The sequence below is a fragment of the Haemaphysalis longicornis genome, unplaced genomic scaffold (assembly GCF_048455015.1).
Source record: "Haemaphysalis longicornis isolate Haplotype H1 unplaced genomic scaffold, Haemaphysalis longicornis Haplotype H1 scaffold_1, whole genome shotgun sequence".
NCBI lineage: Eukaryota > Metazoa > Arthropoda > Arachnida > Ixodida > Ixodidae > Haemaphysalis > Haemaphysalis longicornis.
The window spans coordinates 474,628,012-474,648,250 of record NW_027526203.1 but is presented as its reverse complement, the minus strand read 5'-3'; the positions used below and the strand labels follow the sequence as shown (position 1 = coordinate 474,648,250).

At 48.4% G+C, this 20,239-nt stretch overlaps 1 protein-coding gene across 7 annotated transcripts in view; it reads right to left on the bottom strand.

Annotated features, from left to right (window-relative positions):
* The window catches only part of LOC144156280 (nucleolysin TIAR-like), a 169,105-nt gene that overhangs the window by 27,602 nt on the left and 121,264 nt on the right, over positions 1–20,239 (bottom strand). For all 7 annotated transcript variants that reach the window (XM_077688221.1, XM_077688224.1, XM_077688220.1 and 4 more), the window contains 2 exons: positions 15,988–16,045; positions 4,902–4,989 (listed from right to left, as the gene is read on the bottom strand). In XM_077688221.1, coding sequence (XP_077544347.1) covers positions 4,902–4,989; positions 15,988–16,045 — 146 coding nt within the window. The remainder of the gene's footprint in view (positions 1–4,901; positions 4,990–15,987; positions 16,046–20,239) is intronic.

The following is a 20,239-nucleotide window of genomic DNA, read 5'->3' as shown; positions in this document are numbered from 1 at the left end:
CGGTATTCTTTTGAGTACCACTTTCCGCAATTGGAAGGTTATTAGTCATTATCTGGAGGTGTTTCCTAGAGATTCAGGATGAAAAATTTCCCCGCATTTCCCCGAGGGGAAGAATGTGAAAGTGCGAATGCACGAGTTGAATTTGCGCGGTTCGGTAATGTTCGCGAAAGAGAGATCACACACACACACACAACTACAAAGAAAGAAAGATGCATTTATTCACAGACACCTATTTGTGTTGTCGTTGTACTTGATTGCTAGAGCGGATCTCAGCTTTGAAATTTCGTGTCAGTACTCCTTTAAGCGGGTGCATTAGCCCTTCTCACGCCCGATTCCTGGCCAATCCCCCACGTGGGTATGTGCCATGCACAGACACCTATTTGTGTTGTCGTTGTACTTGATTGCTAAAGCGGATCTCAGCTTTGAAATTTCGTGTCAGTACTCTAGCCCTTCTCACGCCCGATTCCTGGCCAATCCCCCACGTGGGTATGTGCCATGTCAGCGGCCAGGCAGCGCGCGCCCATCTCCCCCCGTTGCCAAGGAAGACGAGGAGCGCGCGCACCCGCAGCTGTTGCTATGTGGACGGATGGCGGTCGCCGGAATTCAGGGTCGCTTATAACGTGCATTCGCACTTAAAAAATACGGCAAAAGTGGCAGAACAGGCGGAAACGCTACTTGATTTATGCTAAAAGAAGGGCATGACGAGGGCCCAGCGGGAAGGCCACCCTGGCAAACAGCACGTGCACATGCCGAGCCCCTGGAGAGCGCCCACCAGGCATGCACCCGGGGCGAGAGGACATAGGGTTGCACATGCACTCCTCCCCAACACCGACAGAAAGCAGGAGCAGGGAGAAAGAATCAAATGTGTGCCTACGTGCCACGACACTGACCAATGGGGCGCCCGTTCCGGCCAAGGCACTGGTGAGGAAAGAGAGCAAGGCCAAGGGTGAGGAGCCCCCCCGGGCATGCTGCGCAAGCCAATGAAAAGGGTCCTCCCAAAACAAACGACTAATACATTGCATGCACACCACCCGTGGCCTCCGCCCACCCGCAGGTTCACCAGGAGTGGCACACAGTTGGTGAAACGGAGAATACCATGCGATGGCACTTCTGTGCAAACCACAGAAGCCATGCGCCACATGTTGAGGCACCACTCAAGAAGCGGCCACGATGCCGCGCTACCTCCCACAACGAGGGTGCCTTGTGTCGAGGGCAACGGGCATTGTTGGGGTATTAGCCGCAGCACTGGGATCAGGGCCCCATGGGTCACTCTCACTGTGACAATGGGCCAAGTCGGGAGTGTGCGGCTGAACTTGGTTTCAAGCACTTTTATGGACACTGCATGCACTGCTGGAATTCTCGCATTTGTCCCACTTGGGACCAGACAATAGTCAAGAAGCCGATAGCAACGTATGTGTATGTGATTCGCATGGCCCCAGCAAGTTTCGTCAGATTCCACCCATGGGGGCATTTCTGGGGATCCAGTGGTGCTCCGTCATGAGTGAAACCTTGCCCTTTAACAAAAGTTTGAAACAGTTCCGTCATTTTTTTTTTAAGGAAAACAAATGTGCTGCTACGGTGAACCATCCTTGTCACGCAACACCTATTTTGTAAAAGAAAATGCCGTCCTCAATTCTAGCGCAACTGTTGTTAACCCAACAGGGTTTTTCTGCTACCAAAGAAAGATTCACTGACAGCATCACTAGAGAAATGTAAGTCTTCTTCATAAAAAAGCATGCAAAAATGCACTCTAGAAAATGACTTGCCCCATGGCGGAAGAGCCACCACCAGCCCCATAGTGGTCTTCAACACTTTCGTGACCGCGCCTATTCCCATCGATAGTATGCTATCGATAAATACAAATTAAAATCTCGGCTCTCTCCGAGTGCTTCTGGACTGCTAACGCCATTCAAATGGTAACGGAGGAAGTATTTTATCAGTTTCGCTTTCATGTTTCGTTTTTCCGCCGCATGGGGGATTTTTAAATGTCCTTCGCCGGCAAGGAGACGAGTTCACGTGGTTTCAGTTATGGCGTCGCCACCGCTCACCGATGCTTCGCGCGAGCTTCAACGGATTCCCATGTAAGTGAGCTTGAATCTGTGCATGTTGGTAGCAGCACAGACACAGAAGATGACTTTCCTACGGTCAGCGAAAGTGCACCAAGTCGCCCCGGACCATCACCCGGTGTGTGCCCTTGAGTTTCGCTTTCTTCTCCGGCTGCTCTATCACAGGTGCCCGCTGTTGTACACAGGTCCGGCCCCGTTCCAAAGGCCACAGCTCTTATCAGCAGGGTGTCGACTTCATTCGTGCCAATTGCACAGCGTCGAGTTTTCTCTACAAAGACTGCTTGGAGTTGACCTTGGCGTAGCGCTCCGTAGCAGCGCGCGGCTGTTCGTGTTTATATTTATATTTTTGTATAAAAATTTTTGGAATTGCACCGCTCATATTCGCAATATTATTCCATATATGTAAACACTAGTGCCTACCGGTTATTTTTGGGTTGTCCCGGAACTATTTCTTTTTCTTACCACAGAAAATGATCGATGCTAAAGTGTAAGTTATGAAATGATTGAGGAAGAATGGGTCTTTTCAACAGTTATAATTTCAAACAACAGATGCATAGGAGTTTTATCAAAAAAATGCACTGCTCATATTCGCATTATTATTCCATAAGCATTTTATGGTCACAGTGTATATTTCAAATTGCTTTATGTCTACTGTGTGCAAAGTAGCATTGAGGTTATCACTTTTTTTTCTTTTTGTTACTTTTTTTTCACATTTTTTTGATAAAACTCCTAATGCATCTGTTGTTTGAAATTATAACTGTTGAAAAACCCCATTCTTCCTCAATCATTTCATAACTTACACTTTAGCATCGATCATTTTCTGTGGTAAGAAAAAAAAAAAAAAGTTCCGGGACAACTCACAAATAACCGGTAGGCATTAGTGTTTGTATATATAAATTGTATGTATGTAAATAACTTTTGTACTTACAGAGGTCATTTTTGCAGTACCGTATGTACTCGCATAATGATCGCACCCCTGAAGTTTGTTGTCAAAATACCATTTTTTTTATTTCCCGCGCAATGATCACACCCTGAACTTGCCGCAGCCATATGCTGTGTGTGTGCCAAGTCCAGCTGACGATAATCGTGCTTACCTATGTTTCCTCCTCTTTCAAAGCGGACATGGCTACGCCATTGCTGCAGACTTGACGATATTAGCGATATCGGCACGCATTGGTGCATGCATTTATTGGTGCGGAAGAAACTCGCACTAAATGCACATAATGTACACAAGACAAAGAAGAAAACGCGCTCTGCTTGCTGCGTCGGCAGCCGTGTCCCGCACTGGGACAGCAGCAGCCACTTATTGGTCGACCTGTTCTCTCCTCACAGCAAACTTGTTTCAGCGCGTTCCGTAATTAATAAAAACGCTACATTTTGAATCGCTTTACAACGCGGCTGGCGGTGGCCAATGGAGTTTTTATTATGTTTTTATTGATTACGTTTAGTATGTTCATGACACCTACTGCAAAAATTCTGACCTCCAACATGCTTGTGTTTTCTGCGCTGAAACTTTTTTCGCGAAAAATTTACCTCGCGTAAGGATCACACCCCTAAATTTGCATCATATTTTTGAAGAAAAAAAAAAAGTGCGATCATTAGCGAGTAAATATGGTATTAGTTTATAATGCTCTTATGTTCAAATTGTATATTTCAAAATTTTTTTATGTGTACCCTCTGCAAAGTGGCATTGATGTTTTCATTTTGTTTTTCTTTTTGCTACTTCTTTGATTTTGTTCATTTTTTAAATAAAATTTGTAATAAATGTGTTGTTTGAAATTCTTACTGTTAGAAAGCCTTCTTCTTTCTCTATCATTTTGTATCTTACAGTTCAGCATCACTCATTGTCTGTGGCAAGAAAAAAATATTTCCTGAAACAGCCAAAAACAACCCATTTTTCCGCAGTCACGAAAGTGTTAAGCCACTGCCAAGAAACGCAACTGGGCGATTGAAAGGGGCCTCTGGCACTGTTTCATCCCATCACTTAAATGCGGAAGCGTTGCTGTGAAGCGCCTCCGTTCTTTGGGGAAAATGCCAATAACCAACAGAGGTGAAAAACAAGCATTTAGGAACACGTGCAGCACACAATGTTGCTCCACCCTGATGCTATTATAGGGGCCACTTTCACCCAGGCAGCTCGTAGCCAAGAAAGTGGAGGGGGAATACGACTGCCCCGCAAGTCCCATGGGTCAGGCAGCGAACACGTAACCTGAAGGTCGTGGGCGTCGTCCCCCCACATGGGGTCACTTTCTCTCTCTCGCTTCACATTTCAAGAATGGTTGGCTTCCTTTGAAAACCCGCTTCCTTGAGCATTCTAGACTGCTGGATTTTTTTTACAGACGCACACATGCCCGAATGCAAGTAATTGACCAACGGCGTAAAATAACTGCATTCTGTGGAAATTCCCACACATGCACGAATGCAAGTAACTGACCAACGGCGTAAAATAACTGCATTCTGTGGAAATTCCTATCTAGGTTAGCAGGTTATCCACAGTAACAATGCCTTCACTACCACCCTATAGCAGGCACAAGTGCTTCTCGCTGCTAAACTGCAGGATTTTGTTTTCTTTTGCAGAAATGCACAATATGCTCAGCTGTGCAAATATCAACCAGCTTCAAAATGATACCTCTAGGCATGGCCACCCGTTCAAGCAGCCAAATGCTCTTGTTGCACTGAAGAAGAAGAAAAAAATAAACCAAGAAAAAAAAAAAAAACCCACTGCACTACCTTTATAGACCCTTGAAGCAGTGTTTTTCAGAATTCCACCATTTAAGCACAATCGGGGAAGAAAATTGAGTTTGAGTTGAACAGATGCAACAAAAGTCCACTCACGAGATGTCTCCAAATGGGGCAAAGGCGTCTCGCAGCTGGGTTGTTTCAATCTCTGGACTCAAGTCTCCCACGAAAATGTGATGGTGTTCTGTGGAGAGGGGGGGAAACACAAGAGCAATGAGGCTCACCTGAAACGCATTCATGTCCAGTGCAGAGGCTGTCCGAGGCACGCCAGCAAGGACACAACCACTTGTGACTCGTAACACACGCTAAGCTGTGAAGCTATACCCTCTGCTTACTGCGCCAAATAATTTCTAGCAATCCCAGAAGCACCCGCGAAGATGTGTAAGTTGGACCATTTTTAGTATAGCTCTTGCATGGTGCCCAAGTTTTCAACAGTCTTTTGTTGGCTGGCACCAAGGTGATGCTTGAAGGTAGAAAATGCCTACTGGGCCTCCCGTTTCTTGCCCATGACCCCTTCTGGGGGCACATGCCCAGGCAAATTTGGGTGTAATGTTTGAAACCATCAATAAAGCATTCAGCCATTCTGTTCTTGGCTAGATATGCGCACTGCAGTTATTTTTACACCGAGGGTGTAAGACGAGTGTTTGCTAATGGGGCGACTAGTGTTGGAGTCTTTCTTTTCAGCCAGGACAGAGTAATACATAACAACAACAACAACAACAACAACAACAACAACAAAAACAACCCTTTCTCTACAGAGAACAGGTGCACACAAAGCTTGTCCAATCTTGTGAAATCCCTGTCAAACCAAATGCCCCACCCCCGCTTGCTGAACCCCTTCAGTGGCCCCCTTCAGCAGTCTTGAACAGTAACTAGTTACTAGTAACGCGTTACCGGTAACTAGTTACTTTTTTCAGTAACTTGTAACTGTAACTAGTTACTTTTAAGTTAGAGGAACTTGTAACTGTAACACTGTTACTTCTTTGTGGAGTAACTGTAACGACAAATATCGTTACAGTTATCCAACAGCAACACTCATTAACGGCCGATGTACAGTTTGCGCGTTCCCCTTTTTCGGTCTTTCTTCCGCAGAACCTTCGTCTAGTTCATCTATGCCAGCTCACTCCCTTCGCATGGGTGAAAAACATCTGTTTAGGCGTGCACGTGTGCGTGGTGTCTCACGCGGTCTACTAAGGGCTCAAAGTTGTTTTTAAGTCTAAGCTGCAGTATTTTTCTCAGCAGCACGACATCGCTCTCACCCAGGCCATAAATAACGCTGCGACACGCGTCTAAGCGCACGTGGATGCATGTTGACGCGCCAGAGCCTATAGGCCGACGCGCGGCTGCACCATTTTCGCCACATCTGGGGCGCAGTAAAAGTGTTTGACACAAAGGCGAACAGGAAAACAAACACCCACAACAACGCACTGAAACCTTTGCACTTTCGCGGAAGCCTGGAAAACTCCGGTCAGGGCGTCGCTTTCTCATTAGCGACGTGCAGCCCCGTTTGTGGGGTCATAAAACGCCGCGGGGAGTCTCTCGGCGGCCTCGCGCTCGTCCAGCCCTCTGCGCACTGTAGAGTGTTCGATTCACAAGTCGCTGTTGCTTGCGACCATTGTGCTCTTTAGAGACGCCTGGCCGTATTTGGAACCACGCGTTTGGGACCCCTGGTCTAGAGGCTTCATCGAGCTGTAAACAGTACTTGAACGAGGTCGAGGAAGTAATAAATTTCACGCTCCTCCACACATACGACGACCCCAACGATGGTGGCCCCCCGAGTGCCCTCACACCAGCCAGCATCTTGGCCGGCAGACGTCTGACCACACTGCCACTGCACGAAGAAATGTTCTTGGAAAGCCTCGCGACTTCGTTTTGATGGCTGTGGCCGAAACAAAAACAGTAGCTACATCTGATTCTGAATGTTGGGGGCAAGGAATACTTGGGCGAGTTTCGTTCGGCCTACGCCCCAAAGCAAATGAAGGGAGGGGTTCCTGGGATCGGCGACGTGATTGCTGTGGAAGGCTGGGATTGTGAGAGCAGTGTTTCCCGGTCTAGACGGCGAAATCCGCCTTTGTGAGGACAGGGGGGAGGAGAAGGAGGAAGGGAAACAGTAAAGCGTTCATTCCAGTTTCTATTCCCTTTGGAAATATCTTGTCTCATTCCGGGGATGGGGGTGGCTGGGGGGTGGCTGGGGGGTGGCTGGGGGTTAGGGCGGGAGAACAACTCCGAGGGCCCACAGACAAACGTCGCTTCGGCAATGGCTCTAATTGGTCTCAGTCTCCGACCATAATCACGAAATAAAAAGTTAACGAAGTGCATTTTTTGAGTATATTTCAAAAACACCATGACAACCAATGGACTCCAACGTCCGTTTCCCTATTCTTCCAAGGGCCTTCCGTCGATCCGCCACCTTCGCCCCCTTTTTCCCATACTCTCTCACTATGCGGGGCGGACAAGCGACGGCATTGCAGGCGAAAATAAATTAAGTTGACATTGAAAGATTGTTTCGGCTGTGTTGTCATTCAGCTCGGTATAGTATAAGTTCGGCCTCTCTGATTCCAATTTTGAAAAACAACTAATTCTGTGCTACAATGATGTTTCCAAAAATTTCTTACAGCGAGAGTGCAGCAACAAAAAAATAAAGTTCCTTGTGATGGATAGCAAAACTGCTGTAATAAAAAAAACTGAGGCGTACACAACGATTGTTGGTTTGGGCATGAGAGTGCATCATTTTAGGTTCCCCTCGTGTAAGCTTTACTACGTGTAATTTTTACTACCTGCATGCCTTCGTACGTTTCTATTAAATAAGACAAATCTTTTCAGTAACGGAAAAGTAACGACGTTACTTTTTTGCAGTAACTGTAACTAGTTACTTTTGGAAAATACGTAACTGTAACTGTAACAGAGTTACTTTTTTGGGTTAGGTAACTGTAACTGTAACACTGTTACTTTTTTTCGGTAACGTGCCCATGACTGCCCTTCAGCAACCGCTCTTCGCTGCCGTCCAGAATCAAGGCCGTTGCAAAAAGCAAGGTAAACGTGCGAGAGGATGATAGTGTGGTGAAAAATTGTGCTAGGCATTGTCATCCAAGGTGATTTCGAAAGAGGTGATCGAATTTGTATCGCGATGCGGAGCGCCGACTGGTCGCGGAGGCTAGTTGACGGCAGCAAACGAACCTGCCCGAGCACGAGATGTGGCGAAAGGCCGATGGATGGTATTACCTGCGCGCAAGAATGAGCACAGCACCGATCGCTAGAATGGCTATCAACGTAGGAATAAGGTTCCACATGCGAGAAAAGGGATGACAGTGTGGTGAAAAACTGTGCTAAGGATAGTCATTCGCAATTGTAGAGATAGCAGTGAACAACTACCTCCCTTGGTGCTAAGCCTAAATTTCCCAACATCAGCGGCGATCCGTGCAACCTGAGCCGGCTGGAGCTGTTGGGGAAGGCGTTCTAAAGCTCGTCGGGGACCAGTGTGCTTCGCTTGGGTTCCTCTGCCTTTTGGGGGGCAACCAACGTTCGGCTCCCCTATTTTTAAAAAATGCGTATGTGCAGCAATGCCACGTTCCGCTGAACGGCCGAGCAGCGACCCGGCACCAGCACCTCTGTGCGACACGGCGACCGGCGGCTGCCGCGCTGCCTGTGTGCATCGCAGGCCGCTGCACGGAGCTTGTTGCCGCCTCTCCAAATGTAAAAACAAACTTCCACATTCGAGGATGGGGATGATGGTTGGTTGAAAAATTGTGCTAGGAATTGTGACTAGCGTTGGTAGTGAAAGCGACGAACCAATATCTGCGCATCTTCCTGCACCCGAGAAACAAGTCGGCCATGAGTTGTCGGGGGAGAACCCCTTTCTAAAGCTCACCGCGAGCGAACCTGTTGCGTTTATACTTCCCTCGGGCTCTCCTATTCTAAGGAAAGATTGTGTGAGCCCTCCATTCACCAGAGGACCTTGTGGCCCGTACCTGAACGGGAACAGAATGAGATCTTCAGCAGTCGGCGGCACCTTAGCCTTCAACCCAGCGTCCCGGCTAATTGTGGTCGTAGCGCCACATCCTCCCCTGGCGAGCCTGGGCGGGCAAAAGTGAGTTCTAATCGCCATAGCAACGTCGCCACCATCTTGAGCTTGGAGGCGTACTAATTGTCATGGCAAGACCACGAGGAGGTGCAAAAGTGCGTGCGTGCATGTCGGCTCTGGTGCTGGCCCCGCGCCCTTGCGCCGTCCACCGGCCTCGCCAAGACCGGCGCGCAGTGAGACAGCAGCCGAAATCGCACTTCAACACTTTATTCATGTTACGAAAATACGACTGAGCACAAACGCAACGTGCCGTGATAAGCACTGGTGTGCAACACGGCATAGCTTAAGCTCACATCGAACACGGTAGACGTAGTTGTACAGCTCCTTGCACGACACCAGCGATATCGTTCAGATTTAAAGTCACGCTTTACGAACGAGTGTGTCACCTTTTGCAAACATGAAGCAAAATCACTTCTTGCTGCGCTTTGTCCTTGTGCATGGGGCATATAACCGCTCTTCTGTGGTCTTCAGAACGCTGACACAATTTCTATTATGCTACGTCGCGCACGCGAGCCCCGCGGCTTCTCTAGCGCACCACCGCCGCTGCAGCTCCGGCAGCTGCGGCGACCGTTATCCCGTTGTCGCGCATGTGCGCCTGAAGTCGCACCGGGAAGAGGCAGAGTGGGAAAAACAGTGAGAGGAGGACTGTTTTGCTCGCCCAGCACCGCTGCGACTTGGAGCGGGTAAATCAAAGAGGAACTAGCAAGAAGTCACCTCAGCACTTCCGAATATGACGTCATCTGCCGCCAGCCAATCGCGAAAGGCAGCCAGGGCTCTTACCGTGCCCGCGGGCAGGGCCGTTGTTTTGACGAAAAAGATGGTTTTGGTGTATTTACGCATAAAATAAACATCTTTTTCAAATTCAGTGTCTGGAAAACCATAATGTAATGCCCCCAACAAAATGTTTTTGAAAAGCTCTTCACCAGCCCTTTAACGTGGGTGTTTGATCTGTCATCCTACACTTTTTAGTTTTTATTGTATTTGCTTGTGCTCCTCCCCTTTCCCTCTTTTCTTTCATTCGCAGTGTACCATCCCGTATAAAATCAGGCGTCACAGTGAAAAGGTCAGTTCATTCCAGCATAACCGCGCCATGGGCAGGACGTGAAAGCTCCCTGCTGATTATGCCAAAGAATATCCAGATTTTCAAGAAACTTCCAGCAATGACGTCGTCTGCATGTTCTGCAGCATGCAAGTTAGTACAGCTAATGGAAAAGGGGCCCTCCGCATCGCAGAGCACCAGAGGTCAGATCGGCATATTCAACTGAAAAAACCTTGTCGAGACAGGTCAGTTAATTTGATGTAACTGTACTTATTTTGGGCAAATTAATTTGTATCGTTAAAAGCTCATCTCAATGTGATGCCTATGAAAGGCTGCTTTGTTAAATTAGAAAAATATGGTTCTATACTTAGGTCAGTCGTCTCACCAAAGCTCGATGGAGGATTGCTTGACAAGAAGCAAGAGTCACAGGGAGGACGCTGATGACAGTACGCAGAAGTTTTGCCAAGCGCTTTGCCAAACAGGGATTCCGCTCCATCAGACAGATGGGCCGCTTGGCAGCCTGTTCCAGGACAAGTGCCCAGCTGCACGGACAATGCCATCAAGCACTCAAATGTACCGAAAATACCTACCAGAGGTCTACGAGCATGACCTCGAGACAATCAAGGAAGCAGTCAAGAACCACCCGATATCTCTGACCATCGACAAAACACCAGAGCTCTGTGGTAGGCCAGCAGTGGCGGTGTTGGTGACATTCTACGACGACGAGGTACCTGGCTGCCGGACCTTGATGGCAGATTTGCAAGTTCTACAACAGCGCAACGCCGTGTATATCGGAATGCTGATACAAGGTTCTTCAAAAACTTGTGAAGTCCCTCAGTGACATTTGTGTCCTGTGCTCGGATTCTGCTTCCTACGTGCAGAAACTCCACAGGGACATGCAGCAGTCACACACGGAATTTCGTGCTTTGCATTCCAAAGATCCGTGCCATCTTCTGAACAATATCCTTGAGGAGGGACTGAAGGTGGATTGCTTCAAGGGAGCTCATGACTTCGTTGTGCATTTCCCTGCCCTTTTGAAGAGCTCCAGAGAACTTCGCTGCAAGTTTGGTTCCGTCTGTGCGAGCATGAACATTGAGCTGAAGTGTTTATCAACTGTCGGCCCATCTAGACGGTTTTTGTTTCACGAAGCTCTTGTTGATCGACTACTGCCGCGCTATTGTGGCATTTCTAAAGAGTGATGATGCAAAAGGGAAGAAGTGTGACAAGCTGAAAGCGTTTGTGATGAACCTAGCTCTCTGCATGACCTGCTTGTTAAGCTCAGATTCTCAAAAAAAAACCTTTAACGAAGTGCTCTCAATCAAGCAACTAGAAGCTGAATCTATATTGGTGCATGAGGTCTATTCCCTACTTGCTGTGTGCCTGATGGCACTGTTAAGCCAATGGACTGACACCTCAGTGACGAGTTTTGGCGGGGAAGTCGACTGCATGCTCGACATTGTTGACGAGGAGAAGCGCCTGTACGCTGTTAACAGCTTTTATGGGTACTACGGTGCTGTAGCCGAGAAGTGGAGCCAGACCGTCCAACGAAATATTGCGGACGACTTGCAATACACCAACGATTCGTTTTAGCATTGGGTGCACATCGTCAACCCGAAGGCAGAACTACCTCACAGAGATCTACAAGCACTTGTTCACACTGGTCGTGCAGTGAGGGCACGATATTACCCAGCTAGAAAGAGAGTTCCTGGCGTATCAGGCCTACGTTGTGAAGGAAATTGTGGAGCCGCTACAGTTTTGGCGGATGCATGCACGAGATTGGCCCAACCTTTCACGTTGCACACTGGATTTGCTGGGTGTTCCCATATCTAGCGCGAATGTCGAAAGAGCATTCTCGATGTTTCGCGTGGTCACTCGGAAGGAGCGTGCTGTGGTTTCAGACACTAACATTGGAAAATATGCCTGCATATACTACAAGTTATGAATGTCACCATGAATGTTCCAAATATTGGCTGCAATAAAAATGTTTCTGCCGTTTGATTTCTTTAATTGTTGTACATGGCATTTCTTAAAGATCAATACTCTACGACTTTAATAATCCGAAAAACTCCGAATTTGCAAAAATAAACTCCGAAAAACGCCTTCCGAATTTGCTCAAAAATAATCTCCGAAAATAAACAACCCTAACAATGACGTATCTAGAGCACGGCCTTAAAAGGAAAGTTAGCCTGCTTACCAAGGCTGCTCCCATCTCACAGACGGCCGTTTGGTTATCTTGTTTATCGCTCACTTCCATAGATGGCGCTGCACTATCGCTGGAGTGCCAGTGTTCGCACTTTGCTTCTGGCCGGGCTTCTATACCTGCTGTATTTTTATTAGGGGCTCATACTACTCGTTTCCTAAAATGTAGGCTATGAAATGACAAACATGGTCGTGTAAGTCACTGTGCCACCTGTCAGTTGGTCAGTGTTGAGACAGTGGGCCTGTTCGATTTACGGACGGTATGGCAGCCCGCGGGCTGCTAGAAGCTTGCTCTCTCAGGCAGGAAGTTACGTCGTGATTACGTTGTTCAAGGGCCTCAGGATACACCCGAAGCCGGGACCAAGATCCCAGCTGCTACGAGTGCTGCGGAACAACTTTTTTTCGGTCGTCTGCTACAGTTTCGGCGGCAAAATGTCGGACGACGCAAGTGCGCTCGCTGCTCTCCCCGACGCGTTGTTTGCGGACCGCCCTCACCTTAACGATGAAGAGTACGATTGCGAAGCCGACGTTTTCAATGTGTGCGTCGTCCTCGCGATGGCCCAGCGGGAAGAACGGCACCACGTACCCGTGTACGTGGAGAACGTTGTGCCGACCTACCTGGAGTCGAGTTCAGGAGACTGTTTCGCCTGTCGCGGCGTACAGTGGCAACCATGGTCGCCGAATTCAACACTCTGAATTCCACCCCGAAGGCCTGCGAGGACGCTCCGAAATGCCTGCCCAGAAAACAATTGTGATTGCCCTGTCGTACATCGGTACACAGCTGTACCATGTACACGACTGCGAATTCTACGCGAGCGAGTCATCTGTTCACGCCACAGCCTACCGAGTCATCGGATTTGTATATTTCTATCAGCGAACGGGAAATATTCTGGCCCGACTGAGCAGTATTGGAGCTAAACAAGTGGGCGAGGAAGCGGAAGACTGTCGGACATGGTCTGCGCGATTTATGGGTGCCGCAGTTCTAGACCCCCGGAGTCCGAAGGAAGTTACTACAATCGCAAGAAATTTCACTCCATCGTACTTCAGGGGATCTACAATGCGGACATGGTGATCATCGAAGTGTTCGCCAGCTTTCCTGGCAGCGCCCACGACTCCAAAGTGCTGCGGGAGAGTTTTTTTTTTCTTCCCGGAGGAATAAACGAAAACTTTCATTCATAACACGCGGGCAAGCCAATGTACTCACTGAAGTAATAAACTCAGATATGGCTTCATATAGAATTGTGACACTGTCCTCGCCCACGAGCTGAAATAGGCCCTTCACATCTGCAAGAAGACGAACCGCAAATGACCGTTTCGGCGCGAATCATGTGAACTTTCTTGCTTAAAAAAAAATAAAAAATAAAAAAAAAAACGGTTGCTGCAATGCGAAAAATAAACTGAAATGTGCGTAAAAGTGATTTTTCATATCACATAAATAAATTCCAAACCATCAAATCCCAAAGAACGAAAAATATTCGCAATAGTATTTTGAAACTCGCCGAGCCGCTTTCCTTTTGTCTGCTAGCAGCGTCGTCTGCTATCTGCCAGACCAGGAACGCCCGGGCGGCTCTGGCAGCTTGCGGGGAGCCAGAAGTTGCCGACCCAGAAAAATCGAAGACGTTCTGGCGCCGCCGGAAGTGACGTTTTGGGCTGCCCGAGAAAAACGAATGACCGGCTCTCGCCTCTGGCAGCCAGAAGTGGAAAATCGAACAGGCCCAGTGTTGTTTTCGGCAAAGTACCGCACTAACTACTTTGGTGTTTACGTGTTCGTTCAAAACTAATTGTTCACCCCACAATTCTTACTGCTATAAAAAGAATGTGCCCTAAATTTAAGTGCAAATAGATTGCTCTGCAAGCTTACAATAACATTTGCTTCGCTTTTGCCAGCCTCAGCCAATCGCACAGCTGTCCATAATACGTCATTAGTGGGGTGCATGGCCATTCCTTGTTTTCCTAATTATATAGCTGACTTGAGAGAAGTTTACATCACAAGTGGTGTCAGTGTGACTCTAACGAGGCAAACTTTTAAATGAACCAAATTTGTCTTGTCTGCATGGCCCCTTTAAGCACGGAGGCTTGGTGGTTTTCGATGTCTTGAAACATTCCAGCCAAGTCTGCTGTTGGCTATGTTGCATGGGAACATAATCCGTTGTGGCCATTGTATGCCGCACAGCAAATTCGATTGGTTAGCTGGACCTCTTTAATCACCCAATCATGGAGCCAAGTGCGGCCTCACAAAATTTCAAACTTCAACTTCAAACGTTTTCCTCCTTTTGCCAAATGGGTACATGTCAGAGAGGCAAGGTTCCCATGGTGAGGGCGGCCATTAGGCACCGCGGCACTCACAAAAGTCGCCGCCCGGGCTTACGCACTGCAAGCATGACCCGCTGGCCCAAACGCACACAACTCTGGAACAATGGCTCTTTGTTGCCATATCTGGGCATGTCCTTTCAAAGCGTCTTAAATGGCAGCCGCGCTCCCCGAAGTCCTATTACGGCGGCTACACAGAAAAGCAGAAACGGCACCTTATTTCCCAATCTCCGCACTGCACGCATGACCAAAGGCGTCAGCAGCCCTACACCACGGTCTACAGTTGGTCGGCCAAATCTGTTGTCAAATGCAAAAAAAGTGCTCATGTCACGGCCAAACACGAAGTAGCAGAACGGACGTGGTTTTCAGTTTCATTTTCGGTAGAAACTGCCATTACTTTGCGATTGTTTTGGAGCATAATGGAGCAAGATGAATGTCTTGGTGCTGCAGTACCACCACTGTGAGGGGAAAACGTTGGAAGGGTGAAAATTCCCCCGTCTCCTCCCCACAAAAAGGCCAATTAATCTCCAGGCTACCCCCCCCTGGAGCCTGCTGGTGCCTTACGAGGGCTCACGAAATGGGAGCACCCATTGAGCAACCCAGCCCTACACACAGGCAAGGGTGTCACCCTGGTATGCCATTTGTGGTCTCTACCTCACAATATGCACCACCCTAGCATTGCACAAGGCAGGCACTCATGCGCATTGCGAGGAACCACCGCAGGTTCGAGCTATTTGAGAACGCTCACAAAACTGAGATGCCGTCGCGCCAGCTCAACACAGCACCTGTTGGGCAGGTGGAGTAGGGGGCGACAAAGGAATATGCCCAGTGTACGTCGGAAATCTGGGGTGCTGGCCGATGGGCTCGCAATAGGACACTGTCCGTCAGTTTCCAGGCACGTACCGCACGGCGTGATCGTTGAGTGTCAGGTACGGCTAATATGGGAGCAAAAGGACTGAGGATCAACCTAAGGCACGGGCCGGCAGCCGAAAGGGCTTGCAGGCTTAGAGCCGGCGCAAAAGAGCTGCGACCGGGCGGTGAGGGAAATCGTTACGCACCTTAGGCTGTCCTGCCGAGCGTATCCCCGAACGGACCCCCGCGCAGGGCGCGCGTCCCGCGTCCCGGCAAGGGGGAGTTCGGGCGCCATTCAAACAAGCCAATGAAATGAGGTTAGGCAAGAACCAGGGCGGGGCGGCCGTGGAGGTGACAGTGTTTTATCGCGCAATGGCCGCTGGCGCCTCCACCTCGTCAGGAATTTGAAGCTTTGGCCCGGCCCAACGCGGTGGCGCAGGGGCGGCGCTGACGGCACTAAACGAGTGCTCCTGCAATGGCTCGGACGCCTGGATCCTCACACTTTCCACGTGCACATGGTGGCCTGCCAAGCCTTTCGCGGCTCACCACGTTGCGTTCCCTCATGGCCAACTGGCGGAGGAAGTGCATGATGAAAGCAGCGCCTACAGAGAGAGAGACCACCACCTGGTGCCGGATCGATAATTGTTTTTCCTTCATTGGGTGCACGCTCCTCCTACCCCACCGTGTACACAGATACTTACTACTAGTGTCGAGCTTGGGAGTGTTGCCTGGTGATGTGGCCCAGTTGACTTTCATTTCCTGCAAGGGGAAAAAGTTTTTAAACACCAAAGTGCAAAAATGGGCCAGGTGGGCAACAAACAACATTTCGAGCGGGTGGGCCCGGGAAACCAGGCCAGCTAGGCAGCAAAAAACGCAAAACACAGCAGGCACAGCCCTTCAGAGCCCACGTGGTGTACACAGCAGCGCTGTGCTGTGGTGGGGGTTACGCGGCGGGTGCCCTGCTCAAGGAGCGCTTGATGCCCTCTGCTCATTAAGTGGGTGCACCCATAGTCTCTCAATAGTACCTAGAGTGGAAACTGTCGCTGCATTCACATGCCGCCAAGGGAACTGAGGATACTGTGAGACTTGGCTAGTGCAGAGTGCTATGGATTAGACTTGACGGCTCTGAAGGGATTTTAGTTCTGTTTTCGGCAAACCACTTTTTTGGCATTGAATGGCTATCCCAGATATGTCTAAATAAGGGCATGATTAGCACTTAATGCATGTGTTCGCGTTAGTGTGGAGTTTTTTAAGATGAAGGGGTGACCACACGCAGCAACGACGACAAGTGAAAAAAATTAATGCACTGCCGCCAATGTCCTCTGTCGTCGTCGCTACAGTTCACCGTATCATCGCTGCCACTCGCTTGTGGGCTGCTTCTGGGCAGCAAAAAGCGAGCCAGGACCCCGGCAGCCTGTGTAAAAATTTATACCGCTCATCGCTGTCGCCCACAGTATCCGTTTGCTGTACCCTTTGAGTTACGATTGTCGTGTCGCTCGTCGCCGTTGCCGCATGTGGTTACCCCTTGAAGCATGCACTGAGAGGCACAATGAAGCAACATACATGGCGACTTGAAAAGCCGGTATTTATTTGCCATTAGAAGCAGCGATGAAATTTCATAATGCTTTGCGCGTGTGCTTGAAGAGTTACGTGTGGTAATAGCTAGGCTTTGCCTCTAGGTGCACTTTTTGATCAGTTTTGAATGTACATAACACTGAAACAGCCATTTAAAAAAGTTTTTTCTACCAGGGTATCACAAGGTACAAACTGCACTTCCTTTTTGCAAACCATTTTTAAATTCTTAGGCTCTATGCATAGATAGCGTGGAGTGCCATTCAAAATATCGAACTGAAAAACTAAGCAATCGTAAGGCATTTTTATTATCATCTGAATGCAGAAATGGTTATTTTTGTAATCCCAGACTCGGCTTTACGCGCAAGTGTAAGAGCCACGGCAAAAGTTGCGCAAAGCGAGGTGACAGTCGTCGCACCCCACTAGCCCTCCCATATCAATCCTCAAGGTGCACGTTCACTACGATCGTAATTTGAGTAACCTTGGTATATTTAGCAGCCTCCCTCTAGGCATTAAATTACACTTCAGATAGATGAACCATTATTACTAGCGTGCAATAACGGCCCGTCCCGCTATCGGCGAACCCTGCTTGAACATTTTGCAGCGATGTGCCTGCGTCGCCCCTTCTGCAGTGTCGGTCGTCCCATTCCCTCCGCTCGCAAGCGCGCTGTCACAGGCACCAGTAACTAAGCGTTTTAAAACACCGCAATGAGCCCAAAATTTCTCCTCAGGCATGCACCGCGCCTCACACTCAAGGCCGACATGAATTCCCATCTTTCGAGTCGAACAACTTCCCCCAACAGATCAAACGACTAAATGTAAACGCCGCCACCCCCATAACCAAAACCACGGTAGAAATCGGCGTGAACAACGAGCCTCTGCCTGAACCACGAGCAAGTGCTTCGCCCGGCAGCCATGTTTTCCAATCTTCACCACACCAAGATGGCGGCATCCAGTAATGTCAGGGGAGTTTTTTTCATCAGCTCGCCCAAATAGTTTGTCGCCTCAGCCCACATAAGTGTTTTTCTACAGGACTTTGCAATGGTTTTCGGTGGGAAAGCTTTAAAAAACGCACAAACATGTGCAACCTGACATTGCGACTTTCGAAAAAATTACCTCGGGGACAATTTTATGCGGATCTTTTATTGGGTGACCAATCGATTAAACCTTCACAAACAGCATCACCTTGGGGTGCGGGAAAATTACGCCGTCTGTAAGCATTTTCCCCCACTGAAACTGACGGCAGCGCTAAAATCCTTAGCGCTGAGACTGTTTTGGAGCAGTCTGGCGCAGGAAAACAAATTTGCATCAAAAGTGCGCAATATGCGCAGCTATCTCACCTCTGGCTAACTTAAAAAAAGAAAAGAAAACCCTCGCATGCGATTTGAACTTGCAGTCGCTGGGCCGGGCTGTGTAGAAGCTGGATACCTCAGCCACTTGGCGATAAATTTAATGAAAGTGGGCAACAGAAAAAGGCAGCACAAAAAGCCGGCTCTTATTTGCACTCCTGCCCTCCGGTTCAGTTTTAAAACTTTCATCAGGGGTGAGACAGCCCAAAGAGATTTGGGAGCAGTTTTCGGAGCAGCAAAATTTCGATTTTGGAGCAGAATAATCTTGAGTTGGAGCAGGTAGGGACATTTAATACACTGTCTTGTGAGCTTAAAAAATCATAATTTCAGCAATTTGAAGGGTCAAGTACACATTCCAATCAGTTTTGAATACCCAGAACACTGGAACAGCCTGACGCGAAATAATTTTTTAAGAGTATCACAAAGTTCTAACTGCACTACCTTTTTCCTAACTAGTGATACTGTGTTGCGGATGTACGCAACACCGACAACAAAACTGCCGTTAACATTATAAATTTAAGGGCTCTGCAATTGTGCCGTGTTTTCTTGCCGTTTTAATGCTAAAATTATTATTTTTGTAATCCCAGGCTGCGTTGTATGAACGAGTGTAGTCACGGCAACAGTTGAGCAACTTCGAGATAACGGTCGCATAGCCCAACCAGCCTACCCGTTGCAGTCCGTGGGGCGCACGTCCACCCGGTGATCATTTGAGTAGCGTTACTGTTTAGCCACCTAGATTTTGGCATTAAATTTCACTTCGCATACATCCAGTGTGATTAGTCGCGTGCTTTCAACTTTCGTGCCGACCGTTCCCTCCCAGGCCGAGGCTCGCGATCGCGCTTCGAAGCACAGCAACAGCTCAGCATTTTAGAACACCACAACGAGCCAAAAAGTTCAATTCACGAACCCGATTATAAGCACACGCACCGCGTTTCGCACTCAAGGACAAACCACGCCGAGGTTGTAGGCCCCACATTTCAAAACTTTTTTACGAGCCGCGCAACTTCTCGTAATTTCGCACCAATCTCAAACCATATCCCCGCGTTAACGTCACTGTTCAGAGCCACAATTGATAGAATGAATAGACTGGAACCCAGCTGATAGCGTAAAATAAACCAGGGAAAATATCGGCGATGCGCAGTGAGCGCGTGAAGTAGGCAGTAGCAGGCAGATCAGGCGGCGGCCATGTTTGTAGCCACAGCGATGCCTAATCGGGAAGGCCGTTTCAGCGAACCCGGACAGAAAGCCAATCGTGTTTTAGAAGCTATCGTTTGCTTCATTTCAGTCTTTCGATTTTTGCCATTTCTATTGACCGACAATAAAAGCGGTCACCAGGATGCGGGAGGCTTTCGTCCCCGCCGGAACTGACATGAACATCAAAATCCGTGCTTTTCAGGCTCTTCTGGAGCAGTCTGGGGCAATTTTCGCAATTTTCACGCCTTTGGAGCAGCTTGGCGCAGGAAAATGGAATTGTATCAGAAAGGCGCAATATGCGCAGCTGTCTCACCCCTGTTTCATCCACCCATAATCCACCCAGAGCTTGAATCACCAACTTACTGTTGGATGTTCCTGAAGCCACAAGCAAGCATATCCGACTAATTACGTCAACCGCATTATTCGTTGCAGAAAATTTTTACCATTCCTTCCTAAACAAAGTTAAGAGAAGCGCGAAATCTTTCTGACAACAAAACTGTCAAAACTTTTGCTAGAAGTGCATGCAAACTTTGCTCGATCATCAAATCTTTAACTCTTTCGGGACCGCTCCATAGGCCATCGATCACATATGATCGATGGTTTCGCGAGCCTGCAGAATACAAATTTTCGCTCGATGGAACACCTAGCGACATCTAGGAGATAGTTTGAAAACTGGAGTTTTCTGTTTTGTGAAGTTTCTTTTTTTATCGCCAGGCGGCAACGCATCAGATATTTTATTCTGACGGGCAGTGGTTTCGAATGTAAACAAACATGGCGTCATACTCGCGCGAGCGCGATAAGAAATCCGCCTCGTTTCGTCTCGCATATCTTTGCCTTC